The sequence below is a fragment of the Balaenoptera physalus genome (assembly GCF_965194825.1).
Source record: "Balaenoptera physalus genome assembly, chromosome: 20".
In the NCBI taxonomy this organism is placed as follows: Eukaryota; Metazoa; Chordata; class Mammalia; order Artiodactyla; family Balaenopteridae; genus Balaenoptera; species Balaenoptera physalus.
Genome location: NC_138901.1, coordinates 63,883,805 through 63,907,665, shown reverse-complemented (window position 1 = coordinate 63,907,665; position 23,861 = coordinate 63,883,805). Strand labels below are relative to the sequence as shown.

Genomic DNA, 23,861 nt, shown 5'->3' with positions numbered 1-23,861 from the left:
AGGTGGTCACCCACTCAGCCCGTGGTTCCTTGGCTTGAGCCCCCAGCGGGTGGAACCCAGGGGTCCTCAGCCCTCCCTAGGGGTGGTGCCATTGGTGTTTGGAGTGGGCAGGCCCTGCCGGCCACCCTGTGACATCACACAGCTGATAGCCGATGGGAAGAGGCCGGCGGAGGCCCCGGAGCTCCCCTAGCCTACGGGCCCTGAATGCGGCGGTCTTTCCAGGGTGCTGGGCCCATCCCAGTTGACATGAAGCACAGGAGGCCGGCCGGACAGTCAGGAGGCCCACGTTCCAGTCCAAGGCCCTGGGCTGGGGGTGCCCGTGTCCTCTCTCTGGACCTCAGTGCCCGGTGGATGGCCGGTCCACTGGCTCTGCCCCTGGGCCCACTTGGGTCACAGGTGCACCGGCTGGACGTAGCTCCGCGGGAAGAAGCCGATGCGCCCGCAGAGACGGCCTCGCCACCAGCAGGGGTCAAGGCGCTCCAGGACCTCGATGATGTCACCACGGCGGAAGCTGAGCTGGGAGGGGTCCTGGGCTGAGAAGTCAAACTGGGCCTGGGCAAAGCAGGCCCGGGGCGGCTGCGAGGAGAGGGAGCCGTCAGTGGGGCTCCTCAGGAGCCCCCGCCGGGCTGTCCCCACGGAGGCCCCAAGATAAGCGATTTCCCACAGGTGGAGAGGGGTCTTTCGGGCAGAACTGGGGTTGAACTCAGCTCTGTATCCAGGTCCAGACGATGGCCACCCCACCCGTGGGCCTCCCGCTGCATGTCTGCGGCCACCCCACCCGTGGGCCTCCCGCTGCATGTCTGCGGCCACCCCACCCGTGGGCCTCCCCCTGCATGTCTGCGGCACAGACCCTGTGTCTACACAGGGCACAGCCAGTGTCCTGGCGGCCCAGTCGGGACCACAGGGCCAGTGGTCAAGGGACCTGAGTCCTGGGCCTCAGCATGGGACTTTGGTTAGGTCCCTGCTCGCCTTGGGGTCTCTTTCCTGACTCTGCAGCAGCCATGGTAACTTCTGACCCCAGGCCCTAGAACCACAGGAACAGGCCTTATAAACTATAAAGTGACGTGTAGCTACGAGCAGTTCACTGCTGTTGCCCTTGGCCAGGCTTCGAGGGCAAGGATGTCACTTTACACTGCTTACCTCTCTCAGGCCTGGTTCCAGTCTCATCTATGCCCCAGGGTGACCTTGGGTGAGCCCCTGCCCTCTGGGGGACTTGGCTCCCTGCCCACCCACCCCCCTTCGGGTGGCAGCTGGACGAGGGCCCCTTGCTGGCACGTGAGCCTGGCGCCATGAGGATCACACCCAGCGCCCCGGGCCTGCCTGCCCACCAGGCTCTCTGCCCCAAGCCTGCGGAATCTTATCCGGCACGGGCCATAGGATCACGGACAGGCTAATTAGCAGTTCTCTGCCCAGGAAGGAAGAGGGGGCGTGGGTCCCAGGGGACTGAGCCAGCTCTGGAGTCGCCCTGCAGGGCCGGTGACCCCAGGGCCAGGCCAGAGCGAGGCGGTGGGTGTTGGGGAGCCCTCCGGCAGCCCCCAGCTCCATCCTGGCTCCCTCACACTTTCCAAGGGCAGAGCTGGCCCAGGCAGCGACGGGAGGGGATGGAGGTCTGAGAGGCAGGCCCAGCGGGGACTGGGGCGAAGAGTCCCTGAGACTGAGCTCAGAGCCGGCCCGGCCCCCAGGGGCAGGCCGAGTGCGCTGATGGGACGGAGGGTGCGTGGCAGGGGCAGGGGCTCCTCCTGAGACACTGTTTACTCCCCGACATATCAGATCCCAGGGTTCACCCTACTGGACCGAGAGGAAACTGAGGCCCAGGAGAGGGATGAACTGGCCCTAAGGCCACACACGGCGAGGCGGCAGAGTCTAGGAACGGGCAGGACTGAGGCCGCAGTCCGGCAGCCCCTCCCCAGGCCCTGGCCACGGCCGTGCTCCCCGTCCTCTGCAGAGCTCAAGCTCACTGGGCTGTCCAGGGTCCCGACCTCCAGCCCCAGGCCTTGCCGACACCCCCTCCCAAGCAAAACAGCACGTCGGGGCCAATAAGCCCACTGGCTGGTGTCGTCATCCTAATGAGAGTGAGAGCTGGTCCCCGGGGCCCCTGGACGAAAGAGCTGGCTGGCAAATCGCTGTTATTATGAGGACCAGGGGCGGCCGGACCCCGCTCCACCCGGCCAGGACCTTGCCCACGAGCGCTCACGCTGCCCCGCGCCCCACCCCAGGCCGACTCCTCCGGAGCAGAAGCCCGCGCGGACCCCATCCGGCAGGTGGCCTCGGGTAGTCACGTCACTCCCTGAGCCTCAGTGTCCTACCTGTACGGTGGGGACCAGGAGGCTCCCAGGGGGCTCAGCCGGTGTCAGTACCTTCACTCATTCAACAAACAACCACTGAGCACCTGCCGGGCGCCCGCACTGCTCCTGGCTGAGAACGGGCTGGCTCAGTTTGCCCGGGGAGTTTCCACCTGCTCCTTCCCTTCCTTCTCCGCCTCCCCTTTCCCAGCCCTGCTTGTCTCCTGCAGTGCCCAGGACAGAATTTTAGAAGCGGGGCTGGACCCACCTCCTGCCACGTGGGAAGGGGGCGTCGGGCCCCTGCGGAGAGGCCCCCTCGCCTGCCCGCCCCACTCACCCACCTTGGCCAGGGGCTCCTCGTCCCGCAGGAAGACCTGCCGCTTCTTGGCGATGGTGCTGGTCCGGTAGAAGGCGACCAGCTCATTCAGAGAGTTGAACTTCTCCTCCCACAGGTAGTACTTCCCCGAGGCCTCACGCAGCACCTTGAAATGCTGCACCTGGTCCCCGTAGCTAGGGGGGAGGACACAGACCACCTCAGAGGGGCCCACGGCGGCTGGGCCCTCCCCGCATCCCTGCCCCCCGGAACCAGGCCTTTTGCTCTCCAGGTGAGGCTTGGAGTCAGGAGAGGAGGTGGGGAGGGGGGGATCCCAGGCCCCATTGACCGGCTCCGTGAAAGACGCGGTGAGTCCCCACCTGGCAGTGGAGTGTGGAGTAAAGGATGTGGGCCTTGGACCAGGCCACTTTCTTGCTGTGTGACCTTAAGCAAATCACTTAACTTCTCTGAACCTCCGTTTCCTCATAATACCTCCCTTCTGGGGAAGTGCTCGTGTACTGGCAGCATTAAATGGTTCCTCTGAGAGAGGTGGTCAGACAGCATCTCTTCTCTCCAACGTCCCCCAGCCTCAACACTCCTCTCCCTCCCCCACCTCGTCCCCTCCCAGCCCTTACAGTCCCTTGAGGGGTGAGTCCTAAGACCATCCTGCCGGTGTCAGAGGAGATCAGGCCTGTGGGATGCCTCCTGTCCTTCCCTGCCCCACATCCACTCCCACCTCAAGAACCTTCTATGGCTCCCCATTGCCCTCAGGGCAAAATCTTAACACCTCAGTCTCCAGTTCTGGCTCTGATGACACGTCCAACCTCATTTCCTTCAAATACTCTCTGATGCCTCCTCTCCCAGCCTTTGCCCAGCCTTGCAACCCACCACCACCAAGTGCCTTCCAGCCCAGCAGAAGGGATAGCCTTCATCTGCCAGGCTGGCCAGCAGGGCAGAGGGACCTGCGTGGAACACGCGGCACGTTCCAGGCCAGGACGGGCTGTGCAGGCTTGGGGCAGCCTGTGTTCCTGCAGGCCCACAGTCCAAGTGTTTCTAGGGCGTGGACAGGAGTATGGTGTCCATCCCCCCAGTTGCCCATCCCTGCCTGTGGCTCACTTCCTCCACCTGTCAGCCCTGGGGCTGGTGTGCTGCCTTGTTAAAGGTTAAGATGCAAGATTTAAGATAGAGAGAGATTTGTTCCAGGTAAATACCTTCTGTTCTGTGTGTGTGTCTGGGATGGGAGGAGGGGGGAATTCTCCCACCCTGCCCAAGTCAAGAATCCAAACCACACAGAACCTCTCTCTCCACTTTCAAGCATGCCTCCAGGCTTCTGCATACACTTTCTTCCAAATTCTTCTTGAATCAAACTCCTACTCATGCTTCAAGGCCCGCGTAAAATGGCCCAACCTCTGCGAGCTGCCTCAGATGCCCTCAGTCAGAGTCCGGGGACTCCTTGGGTTCCTTGGCCCCTTGTACAGCCTGCCTGTAGCCCGCTGCTCACAGACACCCAAAGGCAGGGAGATGGGAGGCGGCCCAGCTCTAGCCCAGTCGGGAGAGGCTGGGCTCAGGGGCGAAGCAGCATGGCCCGAGGGGTCAGTGCTCATGGGCTGCACTTTTCCTGGACCCTCCCCTCCCGGCTCTGAGCTGTGGTCCCAGCCCCTCTAACTCGCGTCCACTCTCAGGGCAGCAAGCTCCATCCACAGAACTGAGGCCAGAGAAGGCCTGAGACTCTGTGACCAGGCACAGCCATCATCCCCAGCCCGAGACAAAGCCGCTCGTGTGCCGTCAGCAGGCATTGTTCCCAGGTGACTAGGCCGCCACGCTGTTGGCTGTGGGATGTGCGTGTCCGTGTCCCGGGATGGGAGGAGGATGGGCAGGCAGGCGCCTCCCGCCCCGTCTGGCCTGCTGCAGCCTCGGCCCTTGAGGCCGCCCCCGAGCCTGGGTCTCCCTAGTGCCCTGTTCCGGCGGGCTCCGGGTTCTTCCGGTCCCTGGACCGTATTCTGGGAGGCAGAAGGCCCTGACTCCGTGCCGGCCCCGAGAAGAAGCCCGGGGTGCGGGCGGCCCCCGTCCTCTGGGTAAGAGGCGGACGAGAGTGTGGGAGGCTTGAAAAGATCTCAGCCCCAAATGAGCAAACCCTGAACACTTTGGTGTTTGAAGTTTATCTTCAAAAGCTTATCTTACCCAGAGGGTCACCCGGAACGGAGCATTCCCTGATCACACCCAGGTCAGGGGGCGAGACCTGGGAAGGGGGCGAGGGACCCAGGAGGTCTAGAACCTTGCAGCCTGACAATCGGCAGATTCTCAAACCTGGGACGCTCTCGTGGTCCAGCCCCCCAGCCTGTGCGTGGCTCGTGGTGGGAGAGCGGGGCCCAGCTGGGCTGCTGCATCTGTGAGCGGGTGTGGCCGTCCTGCTGCGCCAGCCCCTGGCCTGACCAGTGACCCGCCTCCATGTGACAGGCCTGAGGACCCAGCACTTGGGCAGTCTCTCTCTCTCCCAGCCAGCCTGTCTCCCGCCTCCCCAGGCCTGAGTCTGAGTCCAGATGGCCCCTGAGCGAGGAGGGACGGCCCTGTGGGGTGAGCCCTCCTGAGCTGGAGGGAAGGGCAGACCTGGGCACGGGGCGGTGGGCTGGCCCGGGTGCGGCCAGAAGAGGGGGCACCTGGAGCTGGTGCACCACAGTGGGCAGAGCCTGGGGTGTGTGCGTGTGTCCCTCCCTGCTCTGTGGGAGGGACCGGACGTGTACATCCCTCTCTGAGCCGCCATGGGTGTGTTTGTCTCTGTGTGTGACCCCCATGTCCACCTACCCAGGGGGATGAGGGCTGGGCCTGGCCCCTGGGCTGTCAGAAGACCCCAAGGATGAAAGGCCTGATGCTAGCAGCCACCGGTCCTGCCCAGCAGGTTTTTCTGGCTTGGTGGCGGCAGCAGCAGAGGTGACAGTGGCAGCCCAGGGAGGATAAACAAGGCTGGGGTAAGGTCAGGAGCCCCAGCACCCCACCCCCCATCCCCAATCAGGGCCTGTGGACCCCCGGGTGGAGGCCAGGGTGCTAACTGCCCGCTGGATGATCTCCGTTAGGCATGGCCCTTCTCTAGACTCAGTTTTCCCGTCTGTGAAAAGGGAGGGGGTGGATTCCCTGTCCAGCAACCGACATGAGATAGATTCCAACTGACCTTGGGACTGCCAGTGGAGACAGACTCCTCCTGGGTCTTTAGGCCTCAGGGAAGAAGAGTGGAAGGGTAGACCTGGTCTTTCAGGTCACAGAGGGTCAGTGGGCTCTAGCTCCACTGTTTCTGGCTGTGTGACCTTGGGCAAGTTACTGCACGTCTCTGAGCTTTTGTTTCCTTACCTGCACACTGGGCTTCCAGGGTCACTTCCTCCCTGTCTTTGAGGGCATAAAGTTGTGCCCCTCCCATTCTTTCCTGCTTCATTTTCCCAAGAGCCTTTATCATCTTCAAAGATTTTATATATTTTACTAATCGTTTAGAAAATTATATATATACACATACATACACACATACATACATACATGTATAAAATTGTCAGTCACCCCAGTAGAACGTGAGTGCCTAAAGGACAGGGAGCTTCGTCCGATTTGGTGGTGGTTGAATCCCCAGCACCAGGCACAGGGCCTGGCGCACAGTAGGGGCTCAGCGACCAGGGCAGCAGAGCAAACACACCATTGACTCCAGGGCACCCCTGGCCTGAAAAGAAGTAAAACATCTCACTTGGGAGTAAACCATCATTTCTGACAAAGAAGCCCACAGCAGCCTGGAGCAGAGTGTGGCACAAAAGTAACACAGCCCAGGCGGTGCGCCCCTGCCGCGGCCCGCTGGCCACCAGCTCAGACATGCTCTCAGAGGTGGAGGGGGACAGCCCCCTGTAAACTCGTAAAGGGCAGCCAGACGTGGCCACCATCACTCCGTGAGGCGGAACAAGGCCCGTAAACCCCACCTCTGACAGCTTTATGAGGCTTGGCATGAGCGTGCAGGAGATGCCACGCATACGGGGTCAGAGTCCCCAGGAGCGCAGCCAGCGAGGACAGAAATGCTCTCACACACAGGTCTGCGTGACCGTCACCCAGAAGGGTGGCCATCGGGTCACTGGACTTCATGATCTCCAGGGCTACTATCTCCACGTGGCAGATGAGGATGTTACAGCCGAGGGGGACGGAATCTGCTGAGGTTATGCAGCAGGTCCAGGGCAAGGCCAGGACGAGAACCGGGCTCCCCGCCCCCGTGTGGCCACTGGCCCTTCTCTAAGAGCCCGGGACCCTGGGGCGTGGGCCAGGAGGCACGGTGTGGCCCTGGGAGGGTCAACGTGATGATGATTACATAGCTGGCATTTGGGGAAGACTCACTGTGTGCCAGCATCACACTAAGCACCTTACATAGATGTTCATTCTACAGACGAGGAAACAGGCTGGGGTACCTTGCCCGGGGTTATACAGGAGAAGTACCAGAGCTGAGATTCTTGCTCAAAAGCCTCCCTCCTAGCTGCCCTGAGTCTGTTTCCTGCTCTGATCCCTGCCCAGTGGTCCTCCAAGGGCCCTGAAAGGCCCCCCTAAGAGACGATGGATCAGAGTCGGGGCAGGACCCGGTCCCGGCCCTGGGGGACGAAACCGAGGCTGGAGGGCGCCACCTGGTGGTCCTGTGTGCACACCACAGCCCTGGGGCCCAAGGTTCCGGTTCTGAGCTGGGGGAGGGGGCTTGGCCAGGATGCCTGGGGTGTGGGGGGGAGGGGGCATGTGCTGGGGTTTCTCAGAGGGACACTCCCAGACCCCCTCCCAAGGTAGCATTGGAGCTGGCTCCCCAGAACTGCCTATCTCCCCTCCTGGTCAGACAAATGCCTTGCTGTCCAAGCCCACCTCTCTCCGCCCCACCTCTGGGTCTTTGCACATGCTGTTCCCTGGGCCTGGCATCCCCTCTCCCCTCTTTGTGCACCAAACTCCTACTCATGCTTCAGGGCCCAGCTCAGATGTCACTTCCTCCACCCTGTGGAGTGTCTGCTGCCACTGAACTTCCCTCAGTCAGGCATCGTGGAGACCCCGGGCCCCCGCTCCCTCGGGGACTCTTCCCCTGTCCTGCACACACACACACACACACACACACACACACACACACACACACACACACACACACACACACACACACACACACACACACACACACACACGTTGAGCTGGCTGGGCTGACCCTGTGCGGGGCGCGGCGGGGCTGCACGCTCAGGGAGACGCCAGGAGAGGGCAGGGCGCCGGGGCACCCATGGTGGACGGACGTTCAGGCCATGGGATCGGCTCGCTGGCCATGCTGGGTGACCTTGGGCTTTGGAGCTGATTCCAGGAGCCACTAGAGGCCAGAACAGCCCGCCCGGCTGGCACCATTCCCAGGAGATGCCAGGCCCTGGGATCCGGCACAGGGAAAACCGCCACTTCCTGCTTCTGTGGGCGACCCGCTGGGCTGTGGAGGGAGGGGCGAGCTAGGGGCTCCAGACGCCCACGACCATCAACCATCGGGGTGGGAGGTCAGGGCCATGAACTGGTGTCTCCCACCGCCCCCACTAGCAGCGCCCCCATTTTTAAGATGGAGGAAGAGGGGCTCAAAGAGGAGGAGAGCCATTGCCGTCGGTCAGGATGGCAGCCTGTTCCCAGGGGAAACGGAAGTGAGAAAAGCCATGGCTGATGACAAAGCTTGGAGAGGAGCGGGTGAGGGCTGTGACCCCCGGGATGTGGGATCACCCACCCCCAGCAGCCCTCCTGACCTTGGTGGTCCCCCCAACGAGGTGCCTCCTGGCCCGGAAGGGGAGACGCCCACCTCCCAGGGCTCTGGTGTGCTGACCACACACCACGAGCTCTTCACAGAAAGGACGGGCAAGGCCTCCCCTGGGATACGTTTCTGCAGCCAGGAGCCTCCAGGCCCAGCCTGGTTGGAGCCAGGAGCCCTCCCCCTCCCCCCCCCACCCCCCAGTCCGTGGCTGCCTTGTGGGGATCCCCCTGAGCCCGGCTCTGGACTTTCCCCACCTTACCCATCAAAGCCACCCTGTGTTCATTTATCCTTTAGAAAATCAGCCAGCCACTGGCTGTGAAGCATTCCAGTTCCAGGAAAGGGGACACGCGAGCGGGGCCACACAGCACCCCGAGCAGCCACTGCTTCCCAGAGGCCACGCTGCCCCGAGCGCACCCCGCCCCTTCCGGCCGGCCGGCAGCCTCGCCGCGCCAGTGCCCACAGCGACCCGACGGTGGTGCTGCCGGTGGTCCCGCTTCACAGACCCACGCCGCCTCCCCACCCCAGTCCCAGCGCCATCGGCTCCGCCCGGCTCCTCCCAGGGCCTCCCCCCACCCCGCAGCCAGAGGCGTCAAACCCATCTCCCCTGCTCGGGACCCTCTGCAGGGCCCTGTTGCCCTGGGGTTTCCCATCGGGACCTGTCAGGCCCATCTCTCTGGCTGTGACCCCCCGTTGCTGGCTCTGCCCCACTCACCCCAGGCTCATTCCCACCCCAGGGCCTTTGCAATTTCTGTTCCCTCTGCCTGGAAGCCTCTCCTCCCAGATCCTCACTCCCAGGCCCCAGGCGGCCTCCACCACCAGGTTCAGATCCCTGCCCACTGGCTCCTGCTATATTCATTTGTCTCCTTTTTTCATTTGTTCAGTCTGTCTCCCCCACTAAGACATAAACCCCAAAGGGCAGCGACTTTGTTTTTTTTTCACTGTCATTTCCCAAGTCCCTAGAACAGCCTGGCACGTGGCATGTAGCTCAGTGACAATTCCTTGAATTGCTGCACCTAGATCCTACTGTTCCAGGCTCTGGGAGTAGGAAGGACAGAGACCAGCTGGGGCCCTGACCCCTTCACCCCTGACCCCGGTTCCTGCCCCTTCCTTCCAGCCTGGATTCCTCCACTGCCCGATTGTGACCTTTGGGATTGGGTTCTGAGCTGCCCAGAGGCTGCCACCCTGCTTCCGTGCCAGCCACTACTCTAATGGCTCTAAATAGAATGACTCATATGTTCTTTGCAATAACCCATTTTACATGTGAGGAAACAGGCACAGAGAGGTTAAGGGACTTGCCCAAAGTCACACAGTCAGGAAATGGCAGAGCCAGAATCTGAACCCAAGCAGCCTGGCGCCAGGGTCCAACCTGTCAACTACGTAGCACACAGGGGAACCCTGTCCGGAGCACATCCTGGACACCTGCCCTGGGTGCCCTGCTGCTCTCCCACCCCCAGTCCCACCACATCAACCTCCCCTGGTGACTTGCTGCTCATGGAACAATGGCCGACCCTTAGGCCCGGCGCTCGAGGCCTCGCAGCCAGCCCAAGCTGCGTCGAATCCTCCAGCTCCGGGCCACACCCTGGGGTCTGCATCATCCCCGACCCCCAGAGGGGCGCCTGCTTCCAGGCATCTGTCGTTCCCTCCACACCCTGCAGGCCTGTCCCTGGCCACCCTCCTCCACACACCCTGGGTCAGAACTCACTTCACAGAGACAGAGAACTCCCCTGGGGAGCTCTCGCTCTCCCGAATCAGGAAGGCTCCCGGGTGGTTCCGCTTCATCAGAATTTCTTCTGCCAGCTGCCGGGAAATCCTGCCCGAGTACCACCTGCAGAGAGGGGGCAGGTGAGGGCGGGGGAGGCCAGGCTACCCTGCCCCTATGCCAGGCACCCAGCACTGCCAAGTCCTCACCGCAGTCCCGAGACACAGGAAATACGACGGCACCCACTTTACCCAGAGAGGCCAAGGTCATGCGCCCAAGGTCACGCACCCAAGGTCATGCGCTGTGAAAGGCAGGAGTTGGGCCCAGTCCCAGCATTCTGGCTCCTGAGCCCAAGCATTTCCCACCACACCAGCCAAACACACACCTCGGTGAACCCCAACCCAGCCAACCCCAGCTGGGCTTTTCCATTTCAGATTCTTAAAAGTAAAAAAATATTTTAAAAGATGACCCCCCCCCCAAAAATAGCAGCTTTGATCTGGTGAGGAAGGGTCTCTCCCTGTACCCGTTTCACAGATGCACAAACTGAGGCCACCTGGACTTTTTCTCACAGGTTCAAGTCCCTTTTCTCTCTGACCAAACAGAACTGGGTATACAGAAGGTGCCTTGTAAATGCTGAGAGTCTGGCAGGGCCTAGGGGTGAGAGGCTGGGATCCAGCTTCTCTTCCAGCCCTGCCCACTGTGCTCTTTGGGGCTCGCCCACCCTCGGAGGGTCCAGGTGGTCTCTGGCTGGCTTCTCGGTCCCCGGATTTGAGCCCAGTCCCTTAATGGTTCGGGTGGGGGAACTGAGGCCCAGAGCAGGTGGAGTCTCAACGGTGGGACCTTGGTGCTGAGGGCCGCCGGAGCCTCCCTTCCTTGTACAATTTCCCTTCCCTCCTTCAACCGAGCTTCCTGAGTCTGAGCGTGGCCCCGGGCGGATGTGAGGCAGAACTTTTCCTGTTGTATCAGGATGTTGACAGCGAGTCCTCCAGGCCCAGCACAGAGGCTCAGGTGCACACAGACAGGGTCCTGCCGGTAACCCCACCCGCCAGCCACGTGTGAGCCCTTGCAGTTCCTCCGAGGGCTTTTTACTAACGTGCTTGGCCTGTGTGCGGGGCAGGTTGGGCCCCGGATGTTCTCAAGTGATGACTGAGTGGAGGAGGACAAACACGCAGCTCAGCTCGGGTGCCGGCTCCCGGGTTCTGGCCACAGGGAGAGCCCGTCGCCCGGGGCCGCCAGTAGTGGCAGTGCCACCGGCTCCCTCTCTGCCCGCTTTCCAGTCCGAAATAAAGTCCTGGTCCTGACATGGTGTCTCAGAGCCCCCCCCAACCCAGAAGTGAGGTTCTAGCCCATCGCTGCCCCCCAGCATGGGGGGGACCCTGGGCCCATCTCTGGGCGGGTGAGGGGAGGCAGTGGAGGTGGGGGCCGAAGGCGGGGCTCCAGGGAACCTCCGAGAGCTCGGCCTGGGTCTCTGGAGTCTGGGAGTCCCGGATGAGGCCTCGAAGCCGAGGCTGAGCTCAGGGGGCCCCGGAAGGATGCTCCTCCGGGGAGCCCCCGGCAGGACCCAGGTGCAGTGCTGCCGCAGGAGCAGGGGTCCAACAGGGCCCTGCATGGGAGTTTCCACAGAACCCACAAAACTCCACAGGAGGCATCAGCGTGTGGGCGGCTGTCACCCTCAAAGGATTTTGCAACAGCAGCCTCGAGGAGGCCCGCCCTGCCCCTACCAGGTCCTCGGTGGCTCGGGGACAGAGTGCGGGAGAACAGCACTCCCGACGTCCCAGAGCACAGCTCGCTCCGCGCGTGGACGCCTCAATTAGCCCCCATTGTAATGACGTGGAAATTGAGGCCCAGGGAAGGGCAGGGATCCCCAAAAGTTGCTCCGCCAGTCTCTGGCCTCCGACTCTCCCCCAGCCCACCCCCCTCCCCCAGCTGCTCTTACGGTTCCCCGTCCCCTCCCAGTGAGCACAGCCGGGGCCCACAGCACTGGCGGCAAAGCTCACCCTGCCTCTTGCCAGCTGCGTGACCCCGGACAAGCCACTCAACCTCTCTGTGCCGCCACCTCCTTGCCCACAAGACCGTGAAGAGAACACCCAGCTCGCAGGGCCCTTGGGAGGAGGAGGGCGCTGCCGCCTGCAGGTGTTCACCGCCGCTGCTGTGAACTCCTCCCATGTGTCACCCATTAGCCTGTCTGCGGCCCTCCCAGCAAACTTCTACTCTACCTCCCAGGCCCAGCAGACCGCGCCCTCCTCCAGGAAGCCCTTCTTAACGCCCACCGGCCACGTGGCTGCGTCAGGTGCCTTGGTGACCCCTGCCCATGAGGCCCAGAGGCTCTGGGAGCAGCTGGTCTGCATCACGCCACCCCCTCCACGGGCTCCCTGGGCAGGCGGAGGTGACGGTGGAGCTCAGGGAAGGAGTGGCCTGGTGTAGACACGAGGCCCCCTGGGACCCCTGCCCTGCCCCCGCCCCACACCCTGGAGCCCAACGGGCTGAGTCAGGCACAGAGCTGGACTTTCCCCACTGCTATTTCGGGGCCAGGGCAGGGGCTGAGGTTAGCCGAGGATGCATCTGGGCACGGCCTCAGGCAGGTGGGCATGGGGCCTGTCCCCCATCCCTACTCTGTCTCAGACACAAGTGGCCAGAGCCAGCCCCAGGGAGCCCAGGGCCATCGGACACTGGAACCCTCCATGGCTCCCAGCTGCCCTGGTGGAGGCTTGCCTGAACCACCAGCATTCCCCGACAGGCGTGGCCCCAAAATCTATCAGCTTTTCTTTCCTCCTGAGCAAACAGAAGCCTCTGCTTAGGCTTCTCAGCGGCCTCCCACCTCCCAACCTCCTGGCCTTCACCGACTCACAGCCTCCACCTGGAGGCTCCCGCTCCCCCCGGGTCCTCCGCTGGCCTGGCCCTGGCCAGGTTCTCGCTGTCTCTCTCCCTTTATGGCAGAAAGTCTTTAAGGCCGGAGGACAGGCCCCTGCCCAAGGTCACACAGCCCAGAGGGACCCTGCGGGCCTGGAGACCAGGCAGGGGACCTGGGTGGGTCGGGCCCTTGCCCACCACAGGAAGTGCGAGGTGGTGGCAGCTTTGGAAATAATTTGAAGACAGATAAAGAGGAAATGACCTCCAGGCCCTGCACCTCCCTCCCCTCCACCCCACAGCCATACACGGGCCCTGACCTGCCTTCACCTCTGCAGGAGTACCACTCCCCACCTGGCTCAAATGCCTCCATGGCTCCCACCACCCTCCGCCGGGCGTTTGAGGCCCTCCTGCCCGTCCCACTGCCAGGAGTTCTCGTTGTTCGCGCTCCCAGGAGTGCCCTTCTCTTTTTCTCCTTAGCTAACTCCTACACACATGCTTCAAAACCTCACTTGTTGCCACCTCTTCTGAGAAGCCCTCCCTGGTTAATTATCTCGATGCTGACTGCCTTCCCTTGTCATAGTTTCTTTATGTCCTGTCTCTCCCACAGGACACGACTTCTCTGACCCCAGCATCTCATCACGTGTCCCCAGCATCACCCAGGTGGGTCCCCTCAGGCAGTGGCCAGTGTCTGGCGAATGACCGAGTGAGCGACTGTGACTTGGGGCTACTTCAGCCACCACTCCATGAATATCCAGTTGGTTTTTCCCAGATTCTTGGCCACTTAGGCCTGTTCCGGGGTTGAGAACAGGGCTTTCAGCGTTGGAAGCCTGACGCGGGGGCTTCCCTGGGCCAGCTGGTCCCAAGCCCAAGGACACCTGGGCTCCTCGTGACTCCCGCTCTGCCCTGTCCCAGACTCTGCTCGGCCCATGTCCAGCTCTCCTGCCCACAGGTCTGCCTCCTTCCCGCCCCTCCATGGCCCTTCACTCCCCACCCCGGCACAGGGCTGAGTCAGCCTCTTAGAGGAGCCTCGGCCCTCCTTGTGTTGCAGATAGGGAAACTGAGGAACAGAGAGAGCGGGGGTCTGCCTGAGGCCACACAGCAGCCAGGGGCCCCGCCGGCTGAGCGCCCAGGGCCCCTACCAGGATGCTCTCCAGTGTCCCAGGTCCTCAGTGTCGTGGCCTGGGCTGGCCCCGACTGCCACCACTTGGGACAAGTCCCCACATGTCTGTCCCCCACCTCTGCTCGGGGAAGGGACGGGGGTCCCCAGACAGATGGCGGGAGGCGGGGCTGAGGACTTGCAGGCAGCTCAGCTCAGCCTGGGCCAGGCTGGGTGTGGACGTTTGGCTTCAGGGCCGGGGTGGGGGCCCTGCAGACATGCGGGGGTGGGGCCGGCCACTCACGGGTGGGGCTTGACGCGGATGTAGTTCTTGGGGACGAACCCCTCTGCACCCCGGAGCTCGGCCTTGTACCAGTTCTGGTCGTCTTCCATGTTCAGAATCTGCGGGCGGGAGAGACACGGTCACCTGGTCACCTAGTAGCGACGGCTGTCCCCTGCTGAAGGCCCACACCAGCCCTGGGGCCCACTTCCAAGAGGGGAGCGAGGTCGCAGGGTGATTCCACGGTCCAGGGGTCACAGAGGAGAATTTGGTTGGTGGGTTGAGCTTTGGGCGGGGAGCTGGGGCTGGACTCTCAGTTCGTGCCACCCAGACCCCCGGGAGCTGGGGGACAGATCCGGGGCCCCTCAGTCCCTGAGCTGTGGCCCTGAGCATGGGGGGCCCACAGCATTTGATACGAGGCACGGAGCCAGGGGTCGGGGGTAGGTTTGCAGAGGCCCCGCCAAGCGGTGGTCACGGGGGTCACTCGCATTTACAAGCCTCACGTCTGAGCTCAGGGGTGACGATCAGGCGGGGGCTTCAGACACCGGGGAGCAAACGAGAGGCCTCTGGGCTGTGCAAGGCCGAGGCCTGGCTGCTCGGGTCGCAGACTCCCCGTCGCCTTGCAGGTGGGCCGAGGGGAACCGAAACCTGGGCGGGGCGGGGGGCCGCTACGGGCGGGCGGGTGGCAGAGGCCGCGGGGAGGGCGGCCAGCAGGACGCTTGGGCTCCCTCCCCACTCCCTGGGCAGGCTCGCCATGTGTCACCCCTTCTCACACCGGCCCCCGAGGCCGCCTTCAACAAAGGCTACTTCACAGAGGAGGACACAGGCCCAGACAGGGGAGGGGAGCAGGGCCACACGGCAGGGGTCTTAGGACCGGGGCCCCCCAACCCCAGTCTTCACCCCATGCCTCCTCCCACATTGTCTCTGGACCCCAACCCGGGGGCCATCTCTCCTCTAAGTCCCAGAACAGGTCCCTACGTCAGGTCAACCCCAGTGGGGATATTGGTTGCGACAAAAAATCAGACGCAGATCAGCAGCCCAAGCAGGGAGCACCATGGGAGCAAAGGCTGGGACAGCAGCTCAGATGGTTTGGTTTTACCAAGAGGAGCTGAGATTTGCCCCCTGGGCCCAGGCCTGGCTCCTCCCTCGTCTGTCTGCCAGGTCCCTTGAGCCCCTCCTTCCTGCCCCTGCAGTCTGGGCCAGACCAGCGTCCCCAGGGACAGCCGGAAGCAGGTGGCTGACTCAGGATAACTTTTGCTGAAAACTAAACAAAACAAAAAACTCCCCCAACTTAATGAGAAAATTAGGGCCTGCGGGTCACAGACTCAGTGAAGATTCTTGGGAGCCTCGGGCTCTAGACCACTCTGCCTGCCTCTGACTCTCTCCACAGCCCTGGCCTCAGTTTCCACATCTGTAAAACGGGCACATCTACGGCCTACACGGCACATGGCAGTGTTTTGTGACCTGCAAAATCCTGCATGGACATGTGGATGTGACGTATCTAATCTATCCCAGTTTTGTTTTGGTTTTGTTTTCCTGTCACCTCCACTCCAAGGAAAGACCCAGAAGTGTTCTGATTGGTTGTATTAGCTGAATTCTTGCTGTTAACATTGTTCAAAGCCCCCAGACCCTCTGAGACATGGGAATCCCCGACCCTCCCTGGTGAAGCTCACACCTCGGCCTGCCCCTGCTTTGCCCCTGCAGTGCCCTTCTCCTGGGTGCTGTCTTGCACCGCCGTCCCCTGGCCAGTGCGGCCACGGAGCACCTCCTGCGTGCCAGGCGCTGTGCCCAGCCCAGTGATATAGCAGGAAGCAGGAGGTCACATTTTAGTGGGCAGAGGCAGACAAGAAACAGGAAGGACACAAGTAAACAAGGTAATTTAATGTTCTGCTATGTAGTCTGAAAATATACATCAGGATGACATAGATGGAAGGTGCCTGGTTGGGGGCAGGGGGATTGTCAACAGGGGACAGGTGGGGGTGGGCAAGAAAGGCCTCTCTGAGGAGGTGGCACATGAGCTGAGGCCCGAATTACAGGAAGGAATGAGACATGAGACGATGTGGAGAACAGTGTCCAAGGCAGAGGGAACAGCCAGTGCAAAGGCCCTAAGGTGGGAGCAAGCTCTGTGCCTGGAACAGAAAGGAGGCCCCTGTGTCTGCGGTTGAGGGGGGGCAGTGCTGTGAGTTGAATGGGGAGGGTGAGAGCTTGAACGTCTTGTACTCCGGGATTGGGGGGAGGGGACAAGGGGGCCGTGAGGAGCAGGCCCAGGTGAGCGGTGAACGGGCCCGGATTGGGGCTGCTGAGACGTGGTCAGATCTGGGGTAGGTTTTGGCAGAGCGGCTGACAGGCGGGATACACGAGACAACCCCAGGCTCTGGGCCTGAGCGCGGGCAGGCAGTCGTGACCGCCAGCTGCTGCGGAACAGCTGCGGGAGGAGGTGGGGAAGCTCAGGGTGGCTGGGTCGGGCCTGAGGCGCACCGGCCATCGCCGTGGAAATGCCAAGAGGCCGTGGACTCCCCGAGTCTGGGTCCTGGGGGCCAGGCTGTGTGTGAGGAGGTGGAGGTGAAGCCACCACCCACACCTTTCCTCCAGTGGGGCGCAGCAGGGTCCTGTGCACCCAGAAACGCCTGCCCGTCGGCGAGGGGGGCTTTGTTCCAGGGAAGTGACATTTGGGGCCCCTTGTCCAGAGTGCGTCCACGTGCCACCGGGCTTTCGTCTAAGAGCAGAGCTCAGACTGGAAGAGCTTACCGGCTCCCAGAGGCCGGGATCTGCGTGTCCGCCGGTCACTGCTGGGCCGGGCCGGGCCTGGCCCACAGCCAGTGCGCAGGAAACATGCTCACGAAGGGACGAAGGGACAGGTCGTGGAGCTCAGCCACCAGCCCCACCCGCTGTCCCCGGCCCGGGGGAGGGAGAGGGGACACGGGGCGACATCGCAGCCACATTTTCATGGTTACAGAAATCAGACCCTGGGCTAGTCTGAGATGGGTGAGGAGGCACTTTGGGTACAAAATTTAAGGGAGCTCCAAAAAAGTCAGGGATCAAGATAAAGAATATTTTAAAGGAATATGTTAAAAAATCAAAATTAATCAAAATTTCTGAATATGGTCATTAGTTAATCATAATGTATCCATATTGCTCCATTAATGTAACAAATGTACCAGGTTAATAATATAAAATGTTACCAAGGGTGTGCGTGTGGGTGTGTGTGAGTGTGTGTGGGCGGGGGGGGGGGGGCAGGGTGTCAGATTGGAATTCCTCTGTACCATCTTCTCACTTTTTCTGTAAATTTCAAACTGTTCTGAAAAGAGCCTATTTAGGAACTTCCCTGGTGGCACAGTGGTTAAGAGTCCACCTGCCAATGCAGGGGACACGGGTTCGAGCCCTGGTTGGGGAACTAAGATCCTGCATGCCATGCAGCATGGCCAAAAGTTTTTAATATTTTTTTAAATTAAAAGAAAAATCTTAAATCAAGGCAGGCTTTGACCTGGCCCCTGTACAGCTGTGAGAGGAAGGACCCTAACTCCACGTCTGGCCCTGGAAGGATCACTTGCCCATCTCCGTCCTGTGAGGAAAGGCAGAGGTGCGAACAAGGAAGCGTGACTTGCTCACAGCATGCCTCCCAGGATTGACCGCTAGCTCCTCAAGACATTCTTTCTGGTGTTTTTTTCTAGGCACAAATCCAACGCATGAATGTCAGTTTCCCATCCCTAAAACTAATATCTATTGATTATCGGTCAGTTGACTCTCTGTGCATGTTCCTTTGCATTTTGCTTTTTTGCCACTTAACATTGCTTCACGAGCATTTTTACGTCGTTAAACACCCGCCTCCCCAAAGAGCATTCTTAGGGGCTGTGTGATATTTTGTGCCACCCCTGGGCAGGTAGCTAGGGCGAGTCCACACTGCAGACCCACCCACGGCCCCCAGCCCCGCCTGCTGCATTTTCTCCATCCACTCCCCTCCCCCGGCTCTTTGCGTGGCCAGGTCCTGCTCGTCCTTCAGATCTCAGCTCAGGTGTCATCTCTTTTGAGAGACTGCCCTGGCCACCCCCCCCCCATCTAAAGCTGTCCCCCTGCCCCTCCCTCCCACCCACCCTCTCCATTCCATCTCCCCAGGTGATTTCTTCCACCCATTTGTCACCTCCTGACGGCACTCACCCTCTGGAATGTCCGCTCCGGGAGGGCAGGGCCTGGGCTTTGTCCACTGCTGTGTCCTCAGCACTTAGGACAATGCCTGGTGCTGAGCAGGTGTTCGAGAGCTTGACAAGGGTTTGTTGAATGAAGGAAGGAAAAGGCAGCCCCTCCGGTGGCCTGTCATTCCTTGAAAGGTCCCCTCCTGGGTCTCCACGGACACAAGGAGCAAGTCCCATTGGGGTCTTAGCCGGGGTCTCGGCTAACATTTCAATGCTTCCTTCCTTCCTTCCTTCGACACCCCCGTGTCTTGCTGAGGGCCTGCCCTGTGCCGGGCACTGTTTTATGTCCCTGCCCTCAGGAGCCTCGGTTAGAAGCAAACACAGCAGGAGTCGGCCAACGCTCTGTCAAAGCTTAGTGGGAAACTTGGCCGATCTTGGCTGGGCAGGGGTGAGTGCAGGCATCCAGGAGGGAAGCGGGGATGTCACCGTCTTTACAACACTTGCCTTGGGGGACCCCACGGATCTACTCCCTCCACCCTGGTGCATCCCTCTGAGCCTCAGGTAGAACCCACCGGTCACCCCATTCCAAGTTCCCCACTGTTCCACTGCCTCTCAAGCCCCAAAGTCTGGAACTAGAGACTCCAAACTGCTCTCGGATTGGCAAACAGACCTGGATCTCAAGAGTCTCGTGCTAGATGGTGCTGGTGTCAAGCCTGCCCCATCCCCAGCTGGCCACACGTCCACAGGTCCCCCCACCAGCCACTCAGGGTGGCCCAGGGCTGGCATCCCAGCACAGAGGAAGGGGGACACCCTCAAAAAGATGCGGTTCTTCTTGGAACCGTCCACCTCCTGACCTAGCCCAGCTGTTCAGTGTCACGGGGTTCAGAACACAGGTTCCAGAGTCAAAGGACAGGGGTTCACCTCTGACCCCACACCAGGCAAGCTGTGGCGCCTGCCTGTGCCCCATTTAGTCACCTGTGAAATGGGGCCTCAGCAGCTTAAATGGACGTTGATGTGCACCACCGAGCTCGGACCTGGGGCTCTGTACGGGGTCAGCACACGGGGGCCCTGCCCCTCCCTGGGCCCCGGCTCAGACTGGAAGCCTCATGACCACTGCGCCGGTGCAGAGACCGAGGCCCAGCGAAGGGCAGGGGCTTCCTGAGCGTGACTTGGTGGCAGCTCCAGCGCCCGACTTGTGGCACGGCCCCTCCCAAATCAGGGCCCTGAGCTCTGCTTCCAGATGCAGACTTGTAAGCAGGGACATTTCCCGAGAGCCAGAGCCCGGGAGCCCATCTGCCTGGGTCGCCCCGGAAGGCGTGTGTTCCTCAAGAGGCCACACAAGGGACCTGAGCGGTGTTGAGGCTTATCTTCCCCTTTCTTGCCTGCAGGGAAGCTCGTCTGGACCCCTAATCATTGTTGTTTTAGCCCCGATAGGTTAGTGTGTGTACTTAATTCCCAAGACCCTCTCTCTGTCTCTCTGCATCCGTCTCTGCCTCTTCCTCTCTCTCTTTCCCCAGCTGTCTTTTCAAATTCTTTCCTGGGAAACGGTGTTGAATCAACCCCTGCCAGGCACTATGCTAATGTCTCCTTAAATCCTCACAATGGCCCCCAAAGGAGGGATCACTAACTATCTCCCCATTTCCCAAATGGGGAAACTGAGGCTCAGAGGGTGGAGGTGGATTGTCCAGAGTCACAGACTCGATAACTGGAGAAGCCGGGCCCGTCTTCCTCCAGAGACTGGACTCTGTTTGGGGGGCTGTCCGGGCCCTGGTTTTAAGCACCCCCCATCCCATGCGAGGCCAGCTGAGCCGGCTCTGGCCACCCTACCTTGAGTGTGTCCCCCTTGTTGAAGGCCAGCTCGTCGCTCTCTGTGGCCTGGAAGCTGTACAGGGCCACGGACTCCATGCCGCTGTCCCCGAGCCCCGGCAGCTGGGCTCTGAGCAGGGCCAGCAGCTTCCTGCTTCCTCTGCAGTCGAGGACCGTCTTCCTTTGTTTTGAGAGCGTGTTTGTGCTTTTGAAGCTGAGACTGAGACTTCCCCTGACAGGAGAAACAGGAAGCAGAGATGTCCCAGAACAGGGGGTGTGAGCCGCAGCCCCACCTCAGACCCCAGGGAGTCCCCGGGCAGCCCTGGGAGTGGGTCGTCCTCCTGCACCCACGTTACAGATGATAAAACTGAGGATCCAGGGCAGAAAGGCTGCAAAGCCCTCCCCAGCTCAGACACTGTGTCTTGCGGTCCCAGCCACCCCCCTGCATTTGCCGATGTCTCCTCCACAGTTTCTAAGCTCCGATGCCTCCTGTGACTTCCCACTGCCTGCTGCATCGACCCCAAGCTCCTTGCCTGACAACCAGGGCCCTTCCAAGCCGCTACCCCCACCCCCAGCTCTCCAGACTCATCCTTTGCTACTCCCCTACCGTCTGAACAAACACGGGCTCCAGCCACAGCCGAGGGACACCCCACATGTCCATTTCGTCCTCCAGCCTTTCCACCTGCGAGGCCCTCTGCCTGGTGCTCTCTTCCCCTTTCTCTTCCCAGGAGACTCCTATTCATCCATCAAAGCCCAGTTCAGAAGGTGCCTCTTCTGATTTAAACAGCGGGCACCTTCAGCGGGATGGCAATCCTAAGGTCAACAAGGACTGCAAATAATCTTGACCTTTGCTTAGGTTTGCTATGGGCAGTGGAATCAGTGTGGTAATTCTGGGACAGGTGTGTGAGTATCGTGGGAAACACCATAAACGACTAAATACAGCAAAGCTCTTTGGAACCAGGGTTCTCTCCAGGGAAGGAGGGAGACCTGGACCTGGAAGGGGAAGGCGAGGAAGAGCCCTGTGTTGTTGGACGGGTATTGGATGAATCAGCGTGAAGTCAGATTGGGTTTTTTCTGTAAAAAAAAAAAGAGTTTTTCTTCCTTCATTTATATCAATAGGGTTACATCATGCTTTCAGATTTTAGTCAATGGATTATGATCTATTACTATTATTATTTAATTTTGATGCTTACATTGTCCCGGATTTGGCCAGTGGGACCCCCCTTCGAGATGTCCCCTTGTCCTCTTGACTCATCCCCACCGTTCTCTGAGCTCTTCCCATCTCTCTGACGGCACGTTCACGCTCTGCCAGGACTTCTGCCGCAGCCCTGGCACCAGGCGTCTCTGAGGGGTGGAAGGTGGTACTTTCAGTGGGGGATGGTGTTTAGAAGCCAGGACTGAGTTGGTATTGGGTGTGCGCCTCAGTACGGGGGTGTCATTGTTTCCAGGCCCTCTCCACAGGCAGAGGCAGGAAGAAAATAATAAAATAAAATTATATATATATATACGCACATTCATTATATATATATATATACACACATTCATTATATATAGATCACACATTCATTATATATATATATATACACACACAAATTCATTATATATGTATAAACTCATTATATATATATATGTATTTGTATTTTTAGAAATATATTTCCTGTATACTCGGCCATAAACAGGAACGAAATTGGGTCATTTGTAGAGACATGGATGGACCTAGAGACTGTCATACAGAGTGAAGTCGGTCAGAAAGAGAAAAACACATATCATATATTGACGCATATATGTGGAATCTGAAAAAATTGGTATAGACGATCTTATTTACAAAGGGGAAATAGAGACACAGACGTAGAGAACAAACGTATGGCTACCAAGGGGAAAAGGGGTGGGTGGGATGAATTGGGAGTTGGGATGGATGTGTATATAGTATCGATGTTCTATATAAAACAGATAACTAATGAGAACCTACTGTACAGCACAGGGAACTCTACTCAGTGCTCTGTGGTGACCTAAATGAGAAGGAAATCCAAAAAAGAGGGGCTATATGTATACGTATAGCTGACTCACTTTGCTGTACAGTATAAACTAACAGAATATTGTAAAGCAACTATACTCCCATTAAAAAATAATAATAATAAATATATCTCCTATCTCCTAGTGGACAGAGTGAGTCCATATTTCTGTGTTTATCTCTATGTGTATCTATATAGCTACGGATAATTTTAGATTAGATTAGTAGATTAAAAACCATGAACTCCGTCAGATATGAATCGGTGAATGCAGGTGGGGGGCCTGTGGGTGTCATGCCATTCTCACAGCTTTTTTTAGGGTTTGAAAGTTTTCCATGTACAAAGTTGGTAAGATAGACGTGACCCTACAGAGATCTCAAAATTAAAGGTTTAGTTAAAACAAAAAAAAACAAGTTGAGGGAAAATAAGGGGAAGACTGCAGAAGCCGTCGCCTTCCTGGAGCCCCCCGAGGGCCAGGGGCAGGGGCGGTAGCAGCCAAGGCTCAGCCCAGGGCCCATCCTTACCTCTCCCCCAGCACCCCCTGCTCTGTCAGCCCAGACCCCAGGATGACAGGATGTTAGAAGGCGCTTCTTTCCGGCTCTGTTTCAGCTGAGGTTTCAAAGCCTCAGAATGGTGCAGTGAGGGGGGGGGGGGATCCACCCCACCCCAAATCTGAGGTGCCTGGAGGCAAGAGGGGGGAGGGCTCCCCTTCTGAAGCTGAGTGTGTGTCCTCTGGGGCCTGAGGGCCTGGGGACTGGCTCATTTTCTGCTTTTCAAAGTACTTATTCTGTGCCGAGTCAGGTACAAGAAGGTGAGTAGCTCTCCCTAGGGGCTGCGGCTCGCAGGCGGCAGAGCTGAGCTGGCCTGCGCCAGAATCCCTGTGCAACGTGGCCCAGAGCCGCTGCAGGGGGTCAGGAGAGCCGCGGGGCCGGGGTGGGCGGTGAGCAGCAAATCTCGGTAGGAGGGCACGTGCGCCCAACTCCCCAAGACCACCCAGGACCCCGCAAGTGGGGCTTGACTGGGAGGACCCCTGATGGGTTTGGCACCCCAACTGAGGGTGGATGCTGGGGCCTAGAATGAGGGGGTGGCAGAGCTGGCAGCTGGGAGAGCATCGAGCCCCATCACGGGCTGCAGCTGGGTCTCCATGGGAGGCCCCTCAAAAGCCGCCCCCAGGAGGAGAAATCATTGTTAGCCGCTGGCCACGCCAGTCCATGGTGGGACCGGCCACATAAGACTATCTCAGTCCTTAGGCCCTAACCCCCTGTGGCAGGCTGATTACGGCCCAAAGACCCGCAGGGCCGGACCCCTGGGCCTGTGAGCGTTCCCACGGATGACAAAGGCACTTCGCAGACGCGATTATGTTGAGAATCTCGAGATGGGGAGGTGGGCCCGGGTTACCCAGGTGAGCCCGAAATGTGATCTCAAGTGTCCCGTGAGAGGCAGGCAGAAGCAGCAGGTTCCGTGGCCGAAGCAGGATGCCCGGCTGCTGGCTGGGAGACGCAGGACGGGCCGGGAGCCGAGGGCTGCAAGGAGTGCAGCTCAGGAGGCTGAAAAGGCAGGGAAGGGTCTCTGCCCCGGGGCTCCAGGAGGAGCCAGCCCTGCCCACGCCTTCTCCTGGGCCCAGTGGTGCGGAGCCGG

The 23,861-nt window shown here is 60.0% G+C and overlaps 1 protein-coding gene across 3 annotated transcripts; it reads right to left on the bottom strand.

The window, feature by feature from the left end:
* Positions 1-263: 263 nt before the first annotated feature.
* On the bottom strand, positions 264-23,529 carry GRAP (GRB2 related adaptor protein). 3 transcript variants are annotated; one of them, XM_082442433.1, is made up of 5 exons: positions 20,236-23,515; positions 14,303-14,400; positions 10,056-10,178; positions 2,624-2,792; positions 264-576 (listed from the first exon to the last, which is right to left on the bottom strand). In XM_082442433.1, the coding sequence occupies exons 1-5, from the start codon at positions 20,311-20,313 to the stop codon at positions 391-393; spliced, it is 654 nt and encodes a 217-aa protein (XP_082298559.1). In that variant the 5' UTR covers positions 20,314-23,515; the 3' UTR covers positions 264-390. The 3 variants fall into 3 exon arrangements, with proteins under 3 accessions (XP_082298559.1, XP_082298558.1, XP_082298560.1); XM_082442432.1 differs by lacking the exon at positions 264-576 and having other exon boundaries at positions 828-2,792; positions 20,236-23,523; XM_082442434.1 differs by lacking the exons at positions 264-576; positions 10,056-10,178 and having other exon boundaries at positions 828-2,792; positions 20,236-23,529.
* Positions 23,530-23,861: the final 332 nt, after the last annotated feature.